Source organism: Mastigoproctus giganteus, chromosome 8 (assembly GCF_048544385.1).
Source record: "Mastigoproctus giganteus isolate SK-2022 chromosome 8, ASM4854438v1, whole genome shotgun sequence".
In the NCBI taxonomy this organism is placed as follows: Eukaryota; Metazoa; Arthropoda; class Arachnida; order Uropygi; family Thelyphonidae; genus Mastigoproctus; species Mastigoproctus giganteus.
The window spans coordinates 54,297,999-54,321,691 of NC_143582.1; the positions used below are offsets into that span (position 1 = coordinate 54,297,999).

Sequence of the window (23,693 nt, forward strand, 5' to 3'; positions counted from 1 at the left end):
TAAGGGTGTCTCCCTCCCCCCATGTTTTTTTTTTTTTTTTTTTTAATGCTTAAAACCTGGTCCCCTTAGTCTAGTGTTCTGTGGTAGGCCAGACAAAGATTTAAGATTTGTATGCATTACTGTCCAGAAAAAATTACAAAATATATAACAGCTTTCCTGTGCTCGATAAGTATCTATTCAATTCACATACATCAGCTGAATTATCTAAGACTTTCCCTGCATCCATTACACAAGGGTTTAATGTGATTCATTCTTTTTGTTCTTTGTATTCACATACACTAAAAGCTCCTTCCCCATTCTTTTGCTCTCATAACCATCAATTTCTCATAACCAGTCTTTGTCAGCATAACCTTTTCTATTACAGATCAATTTGTAGTTGTTACAGGCTTCAGGCACTTTTCATTGCGTTGTAACTTTACCAGCTATTAAACTGGCTAGCTTATTATTTATACATCTCAGCATTCTGCTTGTTCTATATTTTCTTAATAGTATACATACAATCAGGGCTTCTTTGACTATTGCTTTTTGATAAAGGCCATGTACCATCTTAAGCTGCCATAGTTCCTTTTCTTGAAATCGAAACCTATTCCTTTGCATTTAAAAACTACCACCTCTCTCCTCATCTTTCAACTCATAACTCCATGATCATTCCCTGCTAATAGTTCCTGTACTGTCAAGCCCTACACAATGACATCTGGTTCACGAGAGATAATCAAGTATAGAATATTCTTGTCCTCAAATACTTTCCCTTAACATGCTGATATAAATAATAATGATCTAGTTAATTCAAAAATTGTTCGCCATAGTGAGTTCTCCCCAACTTGCTCCAAATAATTAGGAGCAAACTGAAATCACTGATAAGGTATATACCCATTCCATCAGCATGTCAAGCTCTCATCACAATCTTCTAGTCTACATATTACTCTTATTATACATTTGCTTCTGACTAACTCGTATCACACAGATTCTACACAAGCATGCATAACTTCTGAATCTGCAAAAGCTTTTGCCATGCTCTGGTTCTTTTGATAAGCATAATCCCACTCCACACTCTATTTCTATTTTCCCTATTCTCCCTAAATACACTTACATGCAAAAATGAAACTCATCAGCTCCTATTTTTGGCTTAGGTCATGTTTCCATAAGCTCTATTATGTCAGCATTAGTTGTCCTAATTAGGACTTCAAATTCACTCATTTGATTTGCAACACTCCTGACAATACTCTAGGCACAATTAACACTAAGTGTTCTTCTGAAGTTAATTAACCTGACACAACTGCATAGTTATTTAAGCTTGTTTTCTTAGCATTAGTCTCCCATTCATTTACTATCCTCAGCACACTTGGCAATAACAGCTGTTGAAACAACAAACATGAGCAGTTTCTTCAAACCATTAACACCACAGCAATACTGGCAAAGATCCTTGTACCACTTTTGTTCACATATATTCCATCTCTACAAAAACAAGTTCCTTCTATTTACGAGTGTGGACCACAGTGATAAAATATCCCGCCCCCCCAAACAAAACCCTACTAGAGTGATCTTAAAATACTTACCACAGGCTATACAACAGAAATAATTTGCACGTCAATTTCACACAACCATTCCCATCTGAGTCAATATTCTCAGACAATGTAATCAAAGCGGATCTTACAGCAAACAATAAATAATGGTTTTTTTTTTTTTTTTTTGGTAGTAGTTGTTGGCGCATTGGCTTCTGTGGCCATAATGCACCTCCCAAGGTTTTTTTTGCAATACTTTGATCCAAGCCAGAGGCAGGATTCGAACCCACGACCTTTGGGTTTCTAGGTAGGCACTTTACCCACCCGGCGATTAATAATGTAAGCATCAAATTTGCAAACTATTACAGAACTAGCTTTACAAAATATTACAATAATTAAAGAAGTTATAAACAAATATTTATCAACTTCTGAACTTAAGGATTTAAACTTACAAGATACCTAAAAAAAAAAAAAAAAATTAACTTATTAGAATTAGCTTCTAAAAAGGTAAAAATTCAGTTGAGTGTAGAAAATAACTTCAAAACTTACCAAAATTAAGCAAAAGCTGATCTACTTCTTTAACCACACTTCTAATCCTTTAATAATGTGGTAAAAATGGTAGTGTGTTAGGCAAGTCTATTGATCAGTAGATCAAAACCTCATATACAGATATGAAGCTGTATGATTAAAGAGGTCTGTGCGCTCTGGATTCATTATTACTATTGTGGATGATTGCATACAGAGAGCAAAATGGAGACAGAATAAATAATGACAAGTTTAATATTAATTGGAAAACATACATATATTAAATTAGATACATACAAACGCTTTCAGTTAGTTTGTTAACCTTCATCAGTCAAACTGACAGTTAAGAGTGTGGAACATGAGAGCGGGAACTGCCAATCATGTATATGAACTGTGTGATGTGGTGGTTAATTGGATGTTGAAGCCTGTGGCTGTGACGCATGTGAACGTTGTCAACGTTTGTCCTTCACCAAAATGGTTGCTTGCTTCAATAATAGGGTGGACACGACATCCACTGCTCCTGTTGACCAAGGTATTAGAGCATGTGATGTTCAATGACTCCAACCAGGTGCGTCGCCGGTAGTGGCAGGACCTATCCACAATCACAACATCGCGATGTGGGTCAATGTTGTGGTGGGTTGACCAAATGTTCTATGTCCGCTAAGCAGATGGCTCTTTCGTGTTCCGAAAGACATTTTCCGAGCCGTCTCCCAGTTTCCCCAATGTAGCAGCTAGTGCAGTCACAGCAAGAGATTCGGTAGACTAGACCACTTTATAGTAAGGTGGGAACCGGCGTTTTTCAGTTTAGAGATGAGGGATCATAACTTTCTGCCTGGGAGTTGTACGTATTTTGTTTCGTGTTAGCATTGTGGATTAATTGAAGACTTCAGGGAATCTGAAGGATTTTGGGGTAGGGGGGTATCTCTATCAGTGTGGCCCGAACTTGTACATACTGTATAAGAAATCTATTTTGAGAAGACCGAATACATTAAAGGTGGTGCAAAGGTTTCTTCCAGTTTCAGTGTAGATACCTTAATTCAGGGAAATTAATATTTAGAGATATAGGGTTAATAAAGATACTCGTTTATCTGATGATATGGTTCAAAATAACTCGTTTGTTGCTGCAACAACCAATATTGTCACGGTGTGCAGAGGGATGCGATGTATCAAATTAAAGGGATGCGAATGCTAGGGGGAAATAGCTGAATAACATCAAAGGATGTGTCATGATAGTAAACAAAAGGCAAGTAAAACCTCTGAGGTTGATGGGATATATCAAGTAATTGTGAAAGAGGTGGTGCATGGATTAGGACCCCAGAAACCTGTTGTGATAGGTTTGGGTAGTATGGGATAAAGGCGCTTGCGGTTGAGTCATTACCTTGGATGTTCCTGTCAGTCGCTACATGGTCATGTGTCTGTAGGTCACACCTGCCAAGGGTATTGGTGGGATAGTCACACCTCGCAAGATCCACCTTGACTTTAGCAATTTCGGTGCGCCTCTCACCTACAGAACTAGAGTGGGTCCGGGCATGAATTAGCAAGATTCATGCAGTGGCAAGAAGATGGCTACATGCATGTGCTGACTGGAAGTTGGTAAATTGGCCAGAACACATTGGTTTACGATAGACAGTTGTCTTCAACAGAAGTAGATATGTTGACTCTGGGTATGAAATTTGCTGTTCTCCCAAGAAACCCACCAATCACTGATATTGCTTAAGGCATAGAAGCGTGTTTAACACGTTTCCCTGAAGAACTGGCAAACACAATTTGCCTAAAAACTGCAGCAATTTTGAATCGTGCTTGCCCTGCTTCTTCCAATCTCAACCGCAAACAAATTTCTGCCCTTAAAGCATCGAAACAAGGCTCATCCTACCGGCAGATAAAGGATGTTGAACAGTCGTAATGAATCGCACAGATTATGAGACGAAAGCCCTGCTGCTCTTGTAGGACACTTCTGTGTACCAACCCTTAACCATTCCTCCCATCAAAGCCTTGAAACGATGGGAGTCAAAAGTAAACATCCTCATCAACAGTTGGTTTAAATAGAAGAAAATAATAGAGAATCCACACGTAATCGCCTCTGTGCTTCCGGCTGCCAGATTCCACAATTCTGCGGACTACCTAAAGTTCACAAAGAAGGTATACAGTTAAGACCCATTGTCTCCTGTTGTGGCTCACCAAGTTATGAATTAGCAAAGTTTGTCTCTGGGCTCCTTTCTCCCCTAGTAAGCAAGACCACCAACGCCGTCTCCAACAGTAGTGAATTTATAGAATGGATCCGAACCCTATCCACCTCAGAAAATTAAATCATGGCATCATTTGATGTAGTGTCACTTTTCACCTCCATCCCAGTAGAACTTGCCATCACATGTGCAAAGGTACTCTTGGATAATGACCAAACCCTTGGCAGCAGGGCCGAACTAACACCAGGCAATATCTCCATCGCCCTCACAGACTGTGCTTAACAGGTGATGCAATTATGTTCAACGACTCCGTTTACCAACAGGTGCAATCACTTATGGTTTCCCAGTTAGTTCAGTCACGGTAAATATCATGATGGAAGAATCAGAGGGTCGTGCATTTACGAATGTACCAGATCCCATTACCTTTTAGTGTCGCTATATGGATGTGTTTGTGGTTATCCCCAGAAATTCGGGTAAACAACTCCTAGACCACCTCAATTCTCTGTCGCCTTTCATAAAATTCACCATCGAGCTAGAATCGGTCAACATAATATCATACTTAGACACCTGTGTCTGACGCAAGGGCATGCGCTTGAAGACAACTGTCTATCGAAACCCAATGTGTGCTGGCCAATTTACCAACTTCCGGTCAGCACACACGCATAGCCATCTTCTTGCCACTGCACAAACCATGCTAACTTGTGCCTGGACCCACTCTAGTTCTGCGGAGGAGAGGCACACCAAAATTGCTAAAGTCAAGGTGGATCTTGCAAGGTGTGGCTATCCCACCAATACCCCTTGACAGGTGTGACCTACAGACACATGACCACGTAGCGACCGACAGGAACATCCAAAGTAATGACTCAACCATGAGTGCCTTTATCCCATACTACCCAAACCTATTACAACAGGTTTCTAGAGTCCTAAAATCAAATGGGATAAATTGCGAACAACTCCCAGGCAGAAAGTTATGATCCCTTATCTCTAAAGTGAAAAACACCAGTTCTCACCTTACTACAAAGTGGTCTAGTCTACCGCATCTCTTGCCGTGACTGTGCTAGCTGCTACATTGGGGAAACTGGGAGACGGCTTGGAAAACGTCTTTCGGAATACGAAAGAGTCATCCCGCTTAGCGGACACAGAACACTCAGCCATTGCCAAACACGTTTGGTCAACCCACCACGACATTGACCCACACTGCCATGTCGTGACCATGGATAGGTCCCACCACTACCGGTGACGTGCCTGGTTGGAGTCGTTGAACATCACATGCTCTAATACCTCGGTCAACAAGAGAAGTGGATGTCATGTCCACTCCATCACTGAAGCAAAACCAACGTTTTTGTCATTCAACATTGCCAACATTTGTCATTCATCAAACCATTTTGATGAATGACAAACGTTGGCAACGTCCACATGCGTCACAGCCACAGGCTTCAACATCCAACAATTAACAACCACATCATCCAGTTCATATACATGACTGGTAGTACACGCCCTCATGTTCAACACTCTTAACTGTCAGTTTGACTGATGAAGGTTAACAAACTAACCAAAAGCTTTTGTATGTATCTAATTTAATATATGTATGTTTTCCAATTAATATTAAACTTGTCATTATTTATTCTGTGTCCATTTCGCTCTCTGTCCGCAATAATCCACAATAGTAAGATATGAAGCTAAAAAAATTTAATGCAAATGAGACGGCATTCTCTGATGCCAGACCATTATCAACCCACTGCAGGATGGAAGCCTCCTCAACAATTCATGTTGAGGGAGATGGACCATAATCTGCCATGCTTGTCCAGTGCGGGTTGGCAGATCACCCGTATTTAGCAGTCAGAGGTTGAACCCCGGTCTACTCGAGGAGTGTGTGCTACCGCATTCCCGCTCCTGACCACCTGGCTACGGAGGACGTTGCCAAGTGGTCAGGAGGTGTAGGTGGTACACAAGGTTAACAGTCCCTTGTGATTGGAAAGTATGTTAAACAGAAAGTGTTTTTCAGAATATCTCAACCTTTCCTGTAAATACATTTGCAACAAAAATGCATGGATAACAAACATTTTTATAAATTTTCTGTGTCACTTGGGTGCCACAATAGTTTCTGTCAACAGAAAAGTGCTATGCTTTTTGAACAAAGGTTCTGCCCATCCACCCAACATATCATTTTTGAGGAATGGCACAATGATCTTTATCCCTGCAATTTACACTAATAGACTACAGCTCCTTAAAGTCTGCATGGTCCAGTCAGAAGATGACTGGAAAAACTTGCCACCTAAATGTGAGAGAATTTATTCAATGTGCCATAATTTTCGGAATGTTGAATTTTTTAAACATTCTGACATCCCCAGCATTAAAAAATTAAAAGTTTGGAATTCATTACTAAAAGTGAACAATCATCTTTGTGCTGAGCTGTAAATCAGTACAAATCTTAATTTTATAAAGTGTTTATTCGTGTACATAAACTAACATCAACACAAGTAAAAACAAATAAAACTGTGTGCCAAGTCTATAAACAAATGCCAACCATTAATGCAAAGCATTCAATCTGTGTGCCAACACAGAGTACTAATTAATTTTATGTGCCTTTATATCTACAGCACTTGCTGGTTAACTGCTGGTTTGCATTATGGCACAGTGCTTAGGTGCATTTTAAATGCAGGCAGTGTTGAATCACATCACTCCTAGTGCTATTTAAATATTCTAACAGGAAACTTAAAAAAAAAAAATTGCTAACAGCAACTGAATAACATTTTAACATCAGATAGCATTTTTTTCCGAGAAATTCACGTACTGTTTCTTCATACAAAAATATAGAGACAGCAGGGTCTTACCTCAGGGAAATACCAAAAATTTCCAGATATAATTACCATATTTCCCCATGTATAAGATGCACCTTTTTTCGAAATATTTGGGGTCTAAAAACTGGGTGCGTCTTATACAGTGGTTGTAGATTTTTTTACTTGTATTTTCCACTTTTTCGCGCTTGTTGTCTTTGCACTCATTGTTTCGCACTTGTTACCAGTATATTAGGTCACGTTTTGCCACATTCTGCCCAGAAATGGCTCAGAAAAGAATTTTTGTAGTGTTGAATTCAAGTTAAAAGTGATCCAGTTTGCAAAAGTGAATGGAAATTGTGCTGCTGAACGTAAGTTTGGTCCTCCTCCAACTGAGAAAACAATCCGAGACTGGCTACGGGAAGAAGAAACCCTACTGAAAACGCCACGGCAGAAGAAGGCCATTAGAGGCAAGTCATCAAAATGGCCTGATTTAGAGAGGGAATTTAAGATATGGATTGAGGAGCAAAGGGCAATTGGAATTCCTGTGTCCACAAAGATGGTTCAGCATGAGGCAAGAAGAATGGCTGATGAAAAAGAAGTTACTGATTTCAAAAGAGGACACAATTGGTGCTTCAGGTTCATGAAACGGAATGGACTAAGCATGCGTACATGCACCAAACTTGTCCAAAAGATGCCTGAAAGCTATGAGCAGAAGGTCCTTGAATTTCATCATTTTGTCATTCAATGTCGGAAGACACATCAGTTTGAGTTGGGACAGATTGCAAATATGGACAAAGTTCCCCTTCAATTTGATGTCCCAAGTAACAGAGCTTGTTGTGCTGACGGAACCAAGCTGCCTCCTATGCCGATTTTCAAATGCATAACAATGCCAAAAGAAGACATTCCTCGAGGAGTGATTGTCCACATTCATGACAAGGGTTGGATGGATCAGGATGGGATGAAGATCTGGTTTGAGAAAGTTTGGAGCAGGAGATCAGGTGGACTCTTATGCAAACCTGCCCTATTGGTGCTTGATCAGTTCAGGGCACACATAACACAAAAAATAGAAGATTGTTGCAGAGCAAAAAACAAAACTTGCCGTCATACCTGGAGGCTTGACATCCCAGCTCCAACCACTTGATGTCAGCATTAACAAACCCTTCAAAGCTGCCATGAGAGACGAATGGAACCAATGGATGAAATCTTCTGGGGACAATTTGACACCAGCAGGAAGAGTGAAGAAACCAACTATAGGAGAAGTTTGTACCTGAGTGAAAAGATCCTGGGATAATATCAAGATTGAGATCGTTGTCAAGTCATTTAAGAAGTGTAGCATTTCAAATGCCATAGATGGAACTGAGGATGAGGCAATATATGAAGACAGTGATTCGTCATCAGACACAGATGAGGACAAGCTAATGGATGGGAGTTTTGACAGTAATGAGTTGTATGAATTTTATGATGAATAAAACTTGAGTTCAATAACTTTATGTAATACATTTTTTTTCAAATTTCGGGCCCCAAAATTAAGGTGCATCTTATACATGGGAAAATATGGTATAAGCCTAAAGACAAAAATTAATTGTAGCTCGGCATTGAATGTTTCTGGTATTTGAATTTCGGCACTTTTAATGGTTTTACAAATCTGAAAATGAAGGGAGACTAACAGTTTCATGTTTATATGTTTTCCCCCAAGTAAGATTAATACAAATTTACATATTTTTTTAAATAACAAGTCTAAAAAACACATTTTTAAATTTATTTTTCACTAAAAAATAATTAAATTTAATAAGTATTTCAATTCATTAGGAAAGAGATGTGCAAAAATATTGAAAGAAGAAGTTTTTTGTAAAATCTGGAAAAAATGTACATAAATTATTTTAAATATTAATTATTTTTTCTGTTTTGACAATATAGCAGAACTTACAGTAGAAATTATCAAAAATAAAATAAAAATTTTGTAAAAGAAAAAAAAAAATTTAAATGGAAGGAGAAAAAAAAAAAAAAAAAAAACAGAAAAATTTTAAAAATCATTAAAAAATAAAAATTCAAAATTACTTTTTTTCCTTTGAAGTAATATCCTCTATTTATTTATGTATTTTATTCAGTTTCATCAACTTATCTGAACCCCAGATACGTTGGCTTGTTTGGGCTCACAAAAATTGTTAGATGGCTACATCCTCCTACAGCAATGTTGGATGTAGGAGGATGTAGCCATTGTTTGGAAAAAGGTAGAACAACATTCGAATTTTTCCCTTATGTTAATGGTGTGAATTATATTAAACCGATCTGGTTAGTACCAAATCTATGTTGTACATTCTTACTAACAGGTCACGGATCATTTTTCACTAAACTGAATCATACACAGGACAGTCACATACGGCTGTTTGCCAGCAGTTGAGCAGTCAAAGTAGACTCATGACACCACAGAACAAGAGCACAGATAATAAGCTTTGCTAAAAATTTAATGAACAAGAGCACATAACTATGTTGGCTGCTGTCAAAATACTGGAACCTGCACATGTTGCCCTCACAATCATTCCCATCCAAAGTTGGAAAGATCTTGACGCTGACCCATTTGTTCATGCAAATACTGAAAACCAGATCACATGTATGAACTACAATCTTACATCAGCCATTCCCAACTTGGAGCCTTTATAAGCATCACAGACCAGTCCATTCCTACACAAGGGAGAGTTAAACAGGTATCTCTGCTGGACTAATTCAAAATACAATATTTCTGCTATTTATGTAAGCAATTTCTTTTTGCATTTGTATTTCACAGATTGTTAATTGTTTTGTTTGTACTGTCTTTACAAGGCGAGTTCATAATATTAATTTTGAATTACCAGATCTATAAAAGGACAGAACAAGGAAAACTGCATCTACTTAGAACAGCTAGCCACAGCTTACATTTTTGCCATTGTCACTTCTTTATGTAATTGTCAGATAAAGTCCCATCTTGTTCATTCATTTTACTGTACCCTCTCAGAGCCTTATAGACCTTACACTGTCATCCACACAAATTTTCACAAATACGAATTCATAGTTTATATTATACATGTATATTATAGCTGCTTACCTGTTGGTCATCAGGTGCCCAAATGCCACACATTATTGTATCTTCTAAATTAAGCATAGAAGACCAATACCTCTGTCCTGATACAGAGCCTACCAAAACAAAACCATCCTGATAACAGATAAGAGCCATTTGACCATCATGGCTCCAAGAAAAATCAGTCACCTGAGTATTGCGATCATTAATTAGTTCAATTGACCATCGACCTTCATACTTAATCCATACAAATATTATTCCACTACTGTCACATGATGCTAACTTTTGGTATGGCTCATTCCATTTTACTAGCGTAACCTGAAAATATAAAAGTAACACATAAGAACATTTAAAGGTATGTTTTGTTAATTATTCAATATCATTATCCATAAAGAGTTATAGCAAAAGTCCATTATAAGAAGAGCTGAAAAAAATCAGAAAGAATCTTCATTTATAATGGATTCTCATTATATCCAAATCTAAATTACAGGTTATAAAGAGCGTATAAGTTGAATAAAACAAGAAATCTGCTGTATATTTAACTTCTAATCTCCATCCATTATATTAATGTTCTTTGTCACAATCAAACAATAGGATAATGAAATAAATACAGCTGATAAGGTTTTTAGCATATGAATATAACAAAATGAAGTCATTCCCTTTTTTCCATAAAAAGCTTTATTTTAATAGTTATGTTTTCCATGGGAAGTAGCTTCAGCAGTGCTTTATTAAGTATTACGTTTTTACAAGTGCACTCCACAAAAACATAACAATTACAACTAATGATGGCTACTAACTTAAAAAATGAAAACAGAAAGGCAAGTCCAATTATATGTACTGATACTTTTACATACTCTGAACATCCACTCAAATCACATCAACTTGTTTTCATAATTCTAAAGTATGAAATACAACAGCACACATAAAATTGCATCAAGGATGGTTAAAATTAAAGAGATACATTTAGAATAATGTATATTAAAAAAAATTACATTATTGTTACAGCTTAACCATCTAGTATTAAAATGGGGATATGAAGTCCCACATATTCCACTATAATTTTTCATATAGAAATATTAGTTCTAGCCTTTCCAGAACTCATGCATTTTCAAGCAAAATATCCAGTTCTGGTAATAATGCAATATTTTTGCTAGTTGTCAAAAATGAAGGAAAATGCAATAAAAGAGTATTTTTGCTTAGTCCTAACACTTTCTAGTAAATGCCATTAATTCATAACTTGCACAACTATTTGAAAGCAAATACCACTAAAAATTTAAGCTGTCACACAAAAAAAAATCCCACTTTTTTTTGTGCCCAACTTAAATACTCTTAAATGCTGATGGTCCATCACAAGCAAATATGCCTAGAGTGAGCACAGCAGTAGAACTATTTTCAGCAGATGACCAGAAATGAGTCACCTGGAATGATGAACTGTTTCCAGCTGCATCATATGAATGGATAGATGCAAATGGATGACAGCAGTTATATTTTTAAGTAGATCCTATATCAATATATTATGATCATTGCCACCTAGTGGTTCCTTTATCTGGATATTCTTAATGCACAAAGAATCACTGCTAATAATCAGATCAAGAACAATGCTTTCTCTTGTTGCCTCTAACATTCTCCTGTAGAAAAACAAGTAGGCTGGTAACATAAGTAAGTATACGGAGTAAGTAATGTTCTCCAGCATTCTAGGCACAGTACAAAGACCTACACCTAGTAAATCTACTAGTGCTACATATAAAAGACCAAGAAAGGAAAAAGGAAGTGAGACATGACGAAATAAAATAGAGGACTAAAGATTTGAAAACTTTAAAGAAGCTAGAACTAAGCTCCACAAATTTCTGTTGATAAAACTAACAGAATTCCTTGAACTGCTATATCAAAGTTTGTTTGTTATTTGGTTTTTAGGAGCATTAGCAACTAAGGCCATATTGCTACAGGGATATGCGATGGTCATTCCCTGACCTTTCCGCATCCTCCGTATTTGGTGGTCACGGGTTCGAATCCCAGTCTGATCAAGAAGTGCGTGCTACGCACTGCTGCTCCTACCCACCTGGCTACCTAGGTGCCACTATATCAAAGATCCTGGATTTTTGGATAAGCTTGAATCCATGGCAACTGATATTTTTCTGAAAAACAAAATTTTAAAGGATCAAGAAAAATATATAGAGAATCACGAAAAACTTGATTCTAAAGGTACTAGTTCTTATTCAGCAGTAGTGAGATGAAACACAGCTCTGGTCAATCAACAAGCCCCCTAAGGCAGTTTGACTGATTTTTAGGCAGTTTGTCGATTCTGCTGTCGAGGATACACCGGAGTACAATGCTTTTTGGGAGCTCCTAAGTGGAACTTTATTGTTTAAAGATGGTCTTTTTGTATTATTTTGTTTTTGTTATTACTTATTTTTTTAAATTATTAGTTATTAATTAATTTTAAAGTTATTAGAAGCTCTTTGACGCTCTTGGAACAGAGAAGTTTTTCCTGATTTATTTTCTGATTTATTAGCTTAAATTGGCATATTAACTTATTTTCTAGAGTAGCTTTATATTCCTAGTTACGATACTTAGTTTAAAGTTTAACTTAGACAGAGATTTTGTAGGAATTACATAGTATCGGTAACGGTATCAAATCCACGAGTTACAAATTGCAGCTCTGTTGAACAAGAGGTTTTTTTTTAACCAAATTTAGTCGATTTATTAACCAACTGTTATATCAAATTATCTTCTATAAGTAGATTATAGACCTAGTCAGGATCCTTAGTTTATTCTAAATTGAGATAGCGAGATTTGGAAGCTAATCAATACTTACGAGTCCGTAGAAGTACCGTTCGTGAATTCCCGCCATTTTTACACGATAGCATAAGCTTAGTGTAGTATAGTGCATAATATAATATTGTCAATTAATCAGTAAATCTATTAATCTTGATAAACTTTATTGTCAATTAAATTGTACTTTTAACTCTATATATATATATATATATATATATAACAACTTAACCGTAACAAATAATTAATACATAACTATAGTGGTACACGTGATACGGAAGTTGTATAAAGGGAACTCGTAGAAAACACTCGATACCGAAAAAATAAATATAGTGTTATAACTGTTTGGGATATAACTTAAGGATTTAATTTTGTTCTGAAATTGAAATTTTATTGAATTAAATCGGAATCATGACTCAGACCAGAGCAGCAAAGCAAAAGGCTCAAGCTAATGGGAGTGCTGTGGCTCAGGGGAGAACTGAGGGGGGCAGTTGCCCTCTGAATCACAGTCTTTTAAAATGCACTGTTTGCTTGATGTTTGCGGAGCAGTCGGGTACGGGACATGATACTGCCAAGGGGGATGTCTTTGTGTGTGCACGATGTAGGGAGTGCAAGGAAATCAGGCGACAACTCAGCGTTGTTATGGGCCTTTATGAGAGCTTGAAGGACAGGGTGGATGCCCTCGAAGGAAATAAATTGAGGGGCCCATCAAGCTCTCAGCTGCCCACAACAACGCCAGAGCCTGCACTTGGTCATCATACAACACAGAGGCAGCCCCCTAGGCAGAATGCACTGGTCCCACAGGAACTAGTTGTTGGTGACTCGATTGTCAGGGAAACGGGGAACATGCTTTGTAAAAAGGATAGGTGGAATAGGACCAGGGTATGTCTGCCAGGGGCAAAGGTTGATGACGTTGTAGAGCGGATATCATCTTTTAAGGGCACAAAAGGTGATATAGTTGTACACGTTGGCACTAAAGATATTAAGAGTAGGAGACCGGCGGAATTACTTAGCAAGTACAGGTCACTGTTGAAAAAAAGCCGTGAATTAGGGTTGAATTTGAAAGTCTCTGCAATACTGACCAGACACGATAAGAGGGAGCATATAATGAGAGCCTTGTCGATCAATTCGGCCCTGGAGGGATTGTGCAAGGCTCAAGGGGTAGAATTTTTTTCAGCCTGGTCTGTACTTGTTAACAGGAGAGCCTGCTTCTACAGGGATGGGATACACTTAAATAGAAAGGATGCAAGAATTTTTGCTGATGCTGTCGAGGCAGTGTTAGGTGGGTCGGAAAACTGCTAGTTAGGGGGGGATACAAGGACTAATAGATTAACAGTAGCCACTGGCAGAGGTGGAAGTGATTCTTGCACTGCTTCTGTTGAAATGAGCAGAAGCCTGAAAAACAAGATGCAGGATATTTCAGAGACTGCTGGGAGTCATTGCGGTACAAGTAAACACATGGGTTGTGTTAGGGTAGCTAAGAATAGAAACAGGTGCATGCATACTTGCGTGTACACCAATGCTAGGAGTTTGGTAAATAAATTTGATGAATTTGAGGTATTGCTCAAAACATCAAAGGCAGATATTGTTGGGATATCAGAGACGTGGTGTCACACAGATATAAGGAATGCGGAACTGGAATTTGGGGAATACAATGTGTATAGAAAGGATAGACAGGACAGGAGGGGAGGAGGGGTTATGCTATTAGTTAAGAAACACATAAAATCCAAGGAAGTGAAGCCAGTCAACATCGATGGACAGGGCAGTGTCGAGTCAGTTTGGTGTGACATAAGCATAAGGAAATCAAAATTGAGAGTAGGAGTGTGCTATAGGCCTAATGACTCTGATGAGTATAATAAGATATTGTACAGGGAAATGGAGTGGGCCAGTAAATCAGAGAGTCTTATAATGGGGGATTTTAATTTCCCAGATATTGACTGGAATTTGTGAGTTGGTCACTCACACACTAGCCAGGCTTTTGTGGATTTATTGGATGATTGTTTTCTACATCAGCATGTTCGTGAGGCAACAAGAGGGAGCAATACTCTTGATCTGATTATCAGTAGTGATTCTTCATGCATTAAGAATCTGCAGATAAATAAACCACTAGGTGGCAGTGATCACAGTGTATTGAAGTGGGATTTACTCAAAGAGGTAACTACCATCAGAGGTAAAGGGAAGGGTTTTTGTTTTCGTAAAGGTGACTATGATGGTCTGAGACAGTATTTAAATTCTATACAGTGGGACCAACTGATGATGTTACCAACAGCAAACTCAAAATGGGAAGCATTCAAGGAACTAATCTTGGAAGCTACCAGGCTTTACATACCAACTAAGAAATATTGTTAAAGGTTTAGGCCTAAATGGTTGTCAGATGAACTAATGAGACATGTGGCAGAGAAGAAAAATGCATGGAATACATACAAATTAATGGGCGACATGGAAGCCTATGATAGATATAAGTTGGTCTGTAACCAAGTCACAAAGGAGATTAGGCAGGCAAAGGCAGACTACGAAAAATCTTTGGCAAAAGATGCAAAGAAAAACAGAAAAGAGTTCTTTACCTATTTAAACTCAAGAAGGAAAGGGATGAATCAGATTGGTCCACTGGATATTGATGGTTCAACAGTTAAGGATCCTGCTCAGGTGGCTAACAATCAAAACGAATATTTTGCTTCTACATTCACGCATGAGGAGTTATTCAGGAAGGAGAATGACGTAGGTAAAGTAGACACTGGCAGTGAGCTAGATGATTCTGTAATAACTGAGAGGAAAGTGGAGGAGAGATTGTTGAGGATAAACATAAAAAAGGCACATGGGGTGGATGGGATCTATCCAGTTATATTAAAGGAGGCAGCAAAGGAAGTAAGCAAACCACTAGCCATAATTATGAGAGCTTCTTTGGACTCAGGGGAGGTACCCATAGACTGGAGATGTGCAAATGTAACCCCAGTTCACAAAGGAGGATCAAAGGCTGACACAAATAATTATAGACCTGTTAGTTTAACTTCTGTTCCAGGAAAATTAATGGAGGCACTGGTTAAAGAAGCACTGCAGGATCATCTAGACAAGAATTCAGTTATAGCTCAGACGCAGCATGGTTTTGTTGAGAGCAGGTCTTGCCTGACCAATTTGATTGGATACTATGATGTAGTCACAAAAGAACTGGATGCAGGGAATAACTTTGATATTATATATTTGGATCTTAGAAAGGCTTTTGATACTGTTGCACATGGAAGACTGCTGCACAAATTGGAGCAGTGTGGCATTGGAGGCAAATTGCTGCTATGGATAAGGGGATGGTTGAGTGGCAGAAGACAGAGTGGTAATCAATGGACACTGCTCAACGTGGACTAATGTTATTAGTGGAGTTCCTCAGGGTTCAGTGTTGGGTCCGTTGTTGTTTTCGGTGTTTATGAATGATATTGATGATGGTATATCAAGTTTAATGTCCAAGTTTGCAGATGATACAAAGGTTGGCAGGGTTGTTAAGGACACTACTGATGCTATGCTGCTGCAACAGGATCTGGAAAGGTTGAACAGATGGGCTAAGAGGTGGCAAACGAAGTTTAACATTGACAAATGTAAAGTACTACATATGGGAAACAGTAACCCCAGAGCAACGTATCAACTCTGCGGTACTACACTGACAGTGGTATAGAATGAAAAGGACCTGGGGGTAATTGTGCAGGCAGATATGAAGTTCTCTGAGCAGTGCAGACGAGCTGCAAGAGTAGCTCATGGTGTCTTGTCAATGATATACAGGAATTTTTCTAGCAGGGATAAGGAGGTGATTATTCCCTTGTATAAGGCAATGGTTAGGCCACATCTTGAGTACTGTATACAGGTCTGGAAGCCTCATTTCAAGAAGGATGTAGAGCTGCTGGAACGGGTACAGAGAAGGGCAACAAGATTAGTGAATGGAACAAAGGGTTGCTCTTACGAAGAAAGGCTTAAGTTTTGCAAATTACAGAGTCTGGAGACTAGGCACCGGCGAGGTGATCTGATAGAGGTGTATAAGGCTTTGAATGGTTTGAGCATGCTCAATGCCAATGGGATTCTTCCTCTTGCTCAGAATAATCACCTGAGAGGGCATAAATTCAAATTGAGGAAGGACGGATGTCGGATTGATGTGCAGAAATTTGCCTTTGGCCAGCGGGTGGTTGGTTGGTGGAACCGACTTCCATCATTTGTTGTTGAAGTTGATAGCCTAAACAAATTTAAGGCTCAACTGGACAGGTATTTCGAACGAGGGGTGAAATGGGAGTGGTGTGTTTTTTTTGTTTTTTTTTATTTTGGCTGATGCTGAATAAGCTTGCTTTCTTGCATCATATGCCTCTACTAATGCTAATGCTAATTATTTGTGCAAGCGAAGTTTTTACAGCTCTGGAAAATAGAAGTTTTTTCTGTTTTATTAACTTAAATTGGCATATTAACTTATTTTCTAGAGTAGCTTTGTATTCCTAGTTACGATACTTAGTTTAATTGTTAACTTTGATAGAGATTTTGTAGGTTATTACTTAGTATCGGTAAGGGTATCCAATCCACGTTTTACAAATTTTACAGCTCCAGCGAATGGAAAGTTTTTAGCTATATTTAGCCTCTTTATTGTTATATTAAATTATTTTCCATAAATAGCTTATAGACCTAGTCTAGATCCTTGGTTTATTCTGAATTGAGACAGCGAGCTTTTGGAAGTTAATTAACACTTAGTGTATTTACCATTCGTAATTTGCTGCCATTGTTATACAATACAATATCCCGTACTAGATAGCGTTAGCTTAGCTTAGCTTAGCATATAATATTATCAATTAATCAGTAAAATTTATTAATCTTGTTAAACTTCATTGTCAATTAAATCGTACTTTTTAACTAAATACATAACTATTTTACAAACATAACACAGTTGTTATATGTTACGTTTGTAAAATATGTTGCAAACATAACATTATTAATTAATACATAACTTGATATGGAAGTTATATAACGAAACTCGGAGATAATACTCGATACTGAAAAAAATATATATAGATATATAGTGTTATAACTGCATAGGGATATAAGTTTAGGGTTATAATTCTGTACTGAAATTGAAATTTTATTGAAATTGAATCAAAATCATGACTCAGACAAGAGCAGCAAAGCAAAAGGCTCAAGCTAATGGGAGTGCTGTGGCTCAGCGGAGAACTGAGAGGGGCAGTTACCCTCTGAATCACAGCCTTTTAATATGCACTGCTTGCTTGATGTTTGTGGAACAATCAGATACGAGACATGATATTGCCAAGGAGAATGTCTTTGTGTGTGGGCGATGTAAGGAGTGTGAGGAAATCGGGCAACAACTCAGCATTGTTATGGGCCTTCATGAGAGTTTGAAGGATCTAAATTGAAGGGCCCATCAAGCTCTCATCAATGCCAGAGCTTGCACTTGATCATCATGCAATACAGTGGCAACCACAAGGCAGAATGCACTGGTCCCACAGGAACTAGTAGTTGTTGGTGACTATTGTCAGGGAAATGGGAAACATGGTACGTAAAAAGGATAGGTGGAACAGGACCAGGGTATGTCTGCCAGGTGCAAAGATTGATGATGTTGTAGAGCGGATATCATCTTATAAGGGCACAAAAGGTGATATTGTTGTACACGTTGGCACTAATGATATCAAGAGTAGAAGACCAGTAGAATTATTTAACAAGTACAAGTCACCATTGAAAAAAAGCTGTGAACTAGGGTTGAATTTGAAAGTGTCTGCAATTCTGCCCAGACACGATAGGAGGGGGTATATGATGAGAGCCTTGTCAATCAATTTGGCCCTGGAAAGACTGTGCAAAGCTCAAGGGATCGAATTTTTTTCAGACTGGTCTGTACTTGTTAACAGGAGAGACTGCTTCTACAGGGATGGGTTACACTTAAATAGAAAGGGTGCAAGAATATTTGCTGATGCTATCGAGGCAGTGTTAGGTGGGTCAGAAAACTGCTAGTTTGGGGGGGATACAACTAATAGATTAACAGTAGCCACTGGCAGAGGTGAAAGTGATTCCTGCACTGCTTCTATTTGAATGAGCAGTAGCCTGGAAAACAAGATGTAGGGTATTTCAGAGACTGCTGGGAGTCATTGCAGTACAGGTAAACACATGGGTTATGTTAGGTAGCTAAGAATAGGAACAGGTGCATGTATACTTGCATATACACCAATACTAGGAGTTTGGTAAATAAATTTGATGAATTTGAATTGTTGCTCAAAACATCAAAGGAAGATATTGTTGGAATATCAGAGACGTGGTGTCACACTGATATAAGGAATGCAGAACTGGAATTTGAGGAGTACAATGTGTACAGAAAAGATAGACACGACAGGAAGGTAGGAAGGGTTATGCTGTTAGTTAAGAAACACAAAATCCAAGGAAGTGCAGCCAGTGGACATCACAGGACAGTGCAGTGTCAAGTGAGTTTGGTGTGACATAAGCACTGGGAAATCAAAATTGAGAGTAGGAGTGTGTTATAGGCCTAATGGCTCTGATGAGTATAATAAGAAACTGTACAGGGAAATAGAGTGGGCCAGTAAATCAGAGTGTCTTATAATGGGGGATTTTAATTTCTCTGATACTGACTGGAATTTGTGGGTTGGTCACTCACACACTAGCAAGGCTTTTGTGGATTTATTGAATGATTGTTTTCTACAATCAGCATGTTCAGGAGGCAACTAGAGGGAGTAATACTCTTGATGTGATTATCAGTAGTGATCCTTTATACATTAAGAATCTGCAGATAAAGGAACCACTAGGTGGCACTGATCACAGTGTGCTGAAGTGGAATTTACTCAAAGAGGTAACTAACATCAGGGGGTAAAGGAAAGGGTTTTTGCTTTCGTAAAGGTGACTACGGTGGTCTGGGACAGTATTTAAATACTATACGGTGGGACCAACTGATGATGTTACCAATGACAAATTCAAAATGGGAGGCATTCAAAGAATTTATCTTGGAATCTACTAGGCTTTACATGCCAACTAAGAAATATTGTTCAAGGTTTAGGCCTAAATGGATGTCACATAAACTAATCAGACATATGGCAGAAGAAAAATGCATGGGATACATATAAATTAATAGGTAACATGGAAGACTATGACAGATATAAGTTGGTCTGTAACCAAGCCAAATGAGATTAGGCAGGCAAAGGCACATTACGAGAAAACCTTGGCAAAGGATGCAAAGAAAAATAGAAAACGGTTCTTTACCTATGTAAACTCAAGAAGGAAAGGGATGAATCAGATTGGTCCACTGGATATTGATGGTTCAATGTTGATGATCCTGCTCAGGTGGCTAACAAACTAAACGAGTATTTTGCATCCACATTCACACATGAGGAGTTATTCAGGAAAGGGAATGCCAGAGGTGAAGTAAACTCTGGCAGTCAGCTAGATGTTGTAATAACTGACAGGAAAGTGGAGGAGGAATTGTTGAGGATATACATAAAAAAGGCACCCGGGGTGGATGGGATCTATCCAGTTATATTAAAGGAGGCAGCAAAGCAAGTAAGCAAACCCTTAACCATAATTATGAGAGCTTCTTTGGACTCAAGGGGGGTACCCATAGACTGGAGATGTGCAAATGTAACCCCAATTCACAAAGGATGATCAAAGGCTGACACAAGTAATTATAGACCTCTGAGTTAATAATGGAAAATAATGGAGGCACTGGTTAAAGAAACACTGCAGGATCATCTAGACAAGACTTCAGTTATAGCTTGGACACAGCATGGTTTTGTTAAGGGAAAGTCTTGCCTGACCAATTTGATTGTATACTATGATGCAGTCACAAAAGAACTGGATGCGGGGAATAACTTTGATATTATATATTTGGATCTTAGAAAGGCTTTTGATACTGTTGCACATGGAAGACTGCTGCACAAATTGGAGCAGTGTGGCACTGGAGCAAATTGCTAACAAAAAATATTAGTTGATAGCAAATTGCTGCTATGGATAAAGGGATGGTTGAGGGGAGAAGACAGAGAGCAGTAATCAATGGACACTGCTCATTGTGGACTAATGTTATTAGTGGAGTCCCTCAGGGTTCAGTGTTGTGTCCATTGTTGTTTTCTGTATTTATAAATGATATTGATGATGGTATATCAAGCTTAATGTCAAAGTTTGCAGACGATACAAAGGTTGGCAGGGTTGTTAGGGACACTACTGACAGTATGCTGCTGCAACAGGATCTGGAAAGTTTCAGCAGATGGGCTGAGATGTGGCAAATGAAGTTTAACATTGACAAATGTAAAGTACTACATATGGGAAACAGTAACCCCAGAGTAATGTATCAACTGTGGTACTACATTGACAGTGGTAGAGAATGAAAAGGACCTGGGGGTAATTGTGCAGGAAGATATGAAGTTTTCTGAGCAGTGCAGACAGGCTACAAGTGTAGCTCATGGTGTCTTGTCAATGATATACAGGAATTTTCTAGCAGGGATAAGGAGGTGATTATTCCCTTGTATAAGGCAATGGTCAGGTCACACCTTGAGTACTGTATACAGGTCTGGAGGCCTCATTTCAAGAAGGATGTAGAGCTGCTGGAACAAGTACGGAGAAGGGCAACAAGATTAGTGAATGGAACAAAGGGTTGCTCTTACGAAGAAAGGCTTAAGTTTTGCAAATTACAGTGTCTGGAGACTAGGCAGAGGTGAGTTGATCTGATAGAGGTATATAAAGCCTTGAATGGTTTGAGCATGCTCAATGCTGATGGGATTCTTCCTCTTGCTCAGAATAATCACCTGAGAGGACATAAATTCAAATTGAGGAAAGACAGATGTAAGATAGATGTGCAGAAATTTGCCTTTATCCAGCAGGTAGTTGGTTGGTGGAACAGACTTCCATCCCTTGTTGTGGAAGTTGATAGCCTAAATAAATTTAAGGCTCAGCTGGACAGGTATTTCTAACGAACGGAGGGATGAAATGTGTGTGTTTTTTGTTTTTTTTTTTGGCTGATGCTGCATGAGCTTCCTTTCTTGCATCACATGCCTCTACTGATGCTAATAATAAAAAAAAAGCGATTTGCAACAGCATTTCTGTTGTGAAAGACAATACTATTGAGCACTGCCCACTTTTGTATTTTATTCATGGATATCTGCAGTTGCTATCCAATAGATCTCATGTTCTGAGAATGGCAAGAAATTGAGATCATCACACAGTATTTGAGAGTTCTTTTGTTATGGAATCAATTATAAGGGCAAAAAGGTTGCACTTGGTATAGACTCTTGGGGTACTCCGTTCTACAAGAATGTCATAGAATGGGGGTTTTGATATCGAACTTGAAAAGAATGACTGTGAGGAAGTTCTTAATGAACACAGGCAGGTTGCCTTGTAGACCAAGAGCATGACAGTCATTGAGAATGCTGAAATGCCATGGAATATCAGATGCCTTCTCTATATATCTATGGAAACCATGACAAGGGGTTCATATGTTACAAAGGCAATGCAAATTGCTGACTCAATCTTAACCACAAGATCTAAGGAGAACCTGTTTTGGCTAAAGCCATTTTGACTATTACTCATCATCCAAATGAGTTGACTATGGATGTTTTCAGGAATTTTACCAAAACAATGGCAACTGGAGTGAGTGAGTATGCACAATTGGCTTGTAACTATAAGGAATGGAAGGCCTCCTTAGCCGAGTGGCCAGGAGCAGGAGTGCAGTAGCACATGCTCCTTGAGTAGACCAGGGTTCAAGCCCCTGACTGCTGAATACGGTCGATCTGCCAACCCGCACTGGACCAACGTGGCAGATTATGGTCCATTTCCCCCAGCATGAATTGTTGAGGAGGCTTCCATCCTGCAGTGGGTTGATAATGGCTGCACTTTTTTTTTTTTTTTTTATATAAGAATGGTGGGATCTTTACCAGGTTTCAAAAAGGCCAAGACTATGGTGCAACACCAAGAAGTACATAAATATTTTCCAGAAAGATTCAATTATAAAAGACCAGTAGCAGTCATAAATTTTTGTCATCTAGGTGTTTTAACACAACATAATATATTACATCTGACACAGTAGCACTGTTACATGCTGTTCTAATAGCCTGGAAAAGTTCATATTATAGAAAAGGCTAGTTATGTATAGGGATAGAGATTTGAAGGTTGATGGATTGCTGTTCAGTGCTGGTCTTAATTTTCCAGAATGCCAGAGAGCAAGGTGCTACTGCTGAGACTTGGACAAAAGTTTCCCCCCAAGGTATCTGATATATCCAGGAGTAGAGAGTTCTTGCCCATTCCAGAAAACAATTGAGGAAGGGATGGTTGGAACCTTGCCAGAAAGCTGCCTAATTTTCCTCCATATTAATCTGGAGTCAGTGTTTCTATGAACAGTAAATTTCTTGGTATATCCTCATATGTAGCTAATAAGATTAACTGTGGCCAGAGTGCGATGAAATAAATTCCATGCTTCATTTTTTTTCTTCACTTTCACTCATTCTTCATTCTGCCAATAATTAAAACACCATCAAGCTGGAAGATTCAATAATGAAATTGAGCATTTAGCTGCAGATCATATATCATATCCCACTTCTGCAGTTTAATCTGTGAAGGCAAGATGTGACTTCATCTATGGGCTGTAGTCGCATAATTTTCTCTCTAGGGTGCTAGCCGACTGAAATTTGACCTAAATTGTCTTGAAAGAATTTACATTTCCTGCATAGTTCGACTAATGGTAGTTGTGTAGTGAACAGATTACAAACAACTGGAAAATGGCCACTGCCCATGGAATCATCCATAATGGACCATTTCATGAATGGAAACAGTATGGGAGGCAAATTGAGAGATCAATTGCAGAAGTTTGTCTAGTTGGCAACTGTATGTGATCATGCACATCAGTATTAAGAATGGAAAG

General features: G+C 38.5%; 1 protein-coding gene across 1 annotated transcript in view; it reads right to left on the reverse strand.

Moving 5' to 3' along the window:
* The window catches only part of LOC150081534 (tubby-related protein 4-like), a 223,528-nt gene that overhangs the window by 169,889 nt on the left and 29,946 nt on the right, over window positions 1–23,693 (reverse strand). Inside the window, exon 2 of the mRNA XM_090380059.1 lies at window positions 10,073–10,363. Within this exon, the coding sequence (XP_090236185.1) occupies window positions 10,073–10,363 (291 nt within the window). The remainder of the gene's footprint in view (window positions 1–10,072; window positions 10,364–23,693) is intronic.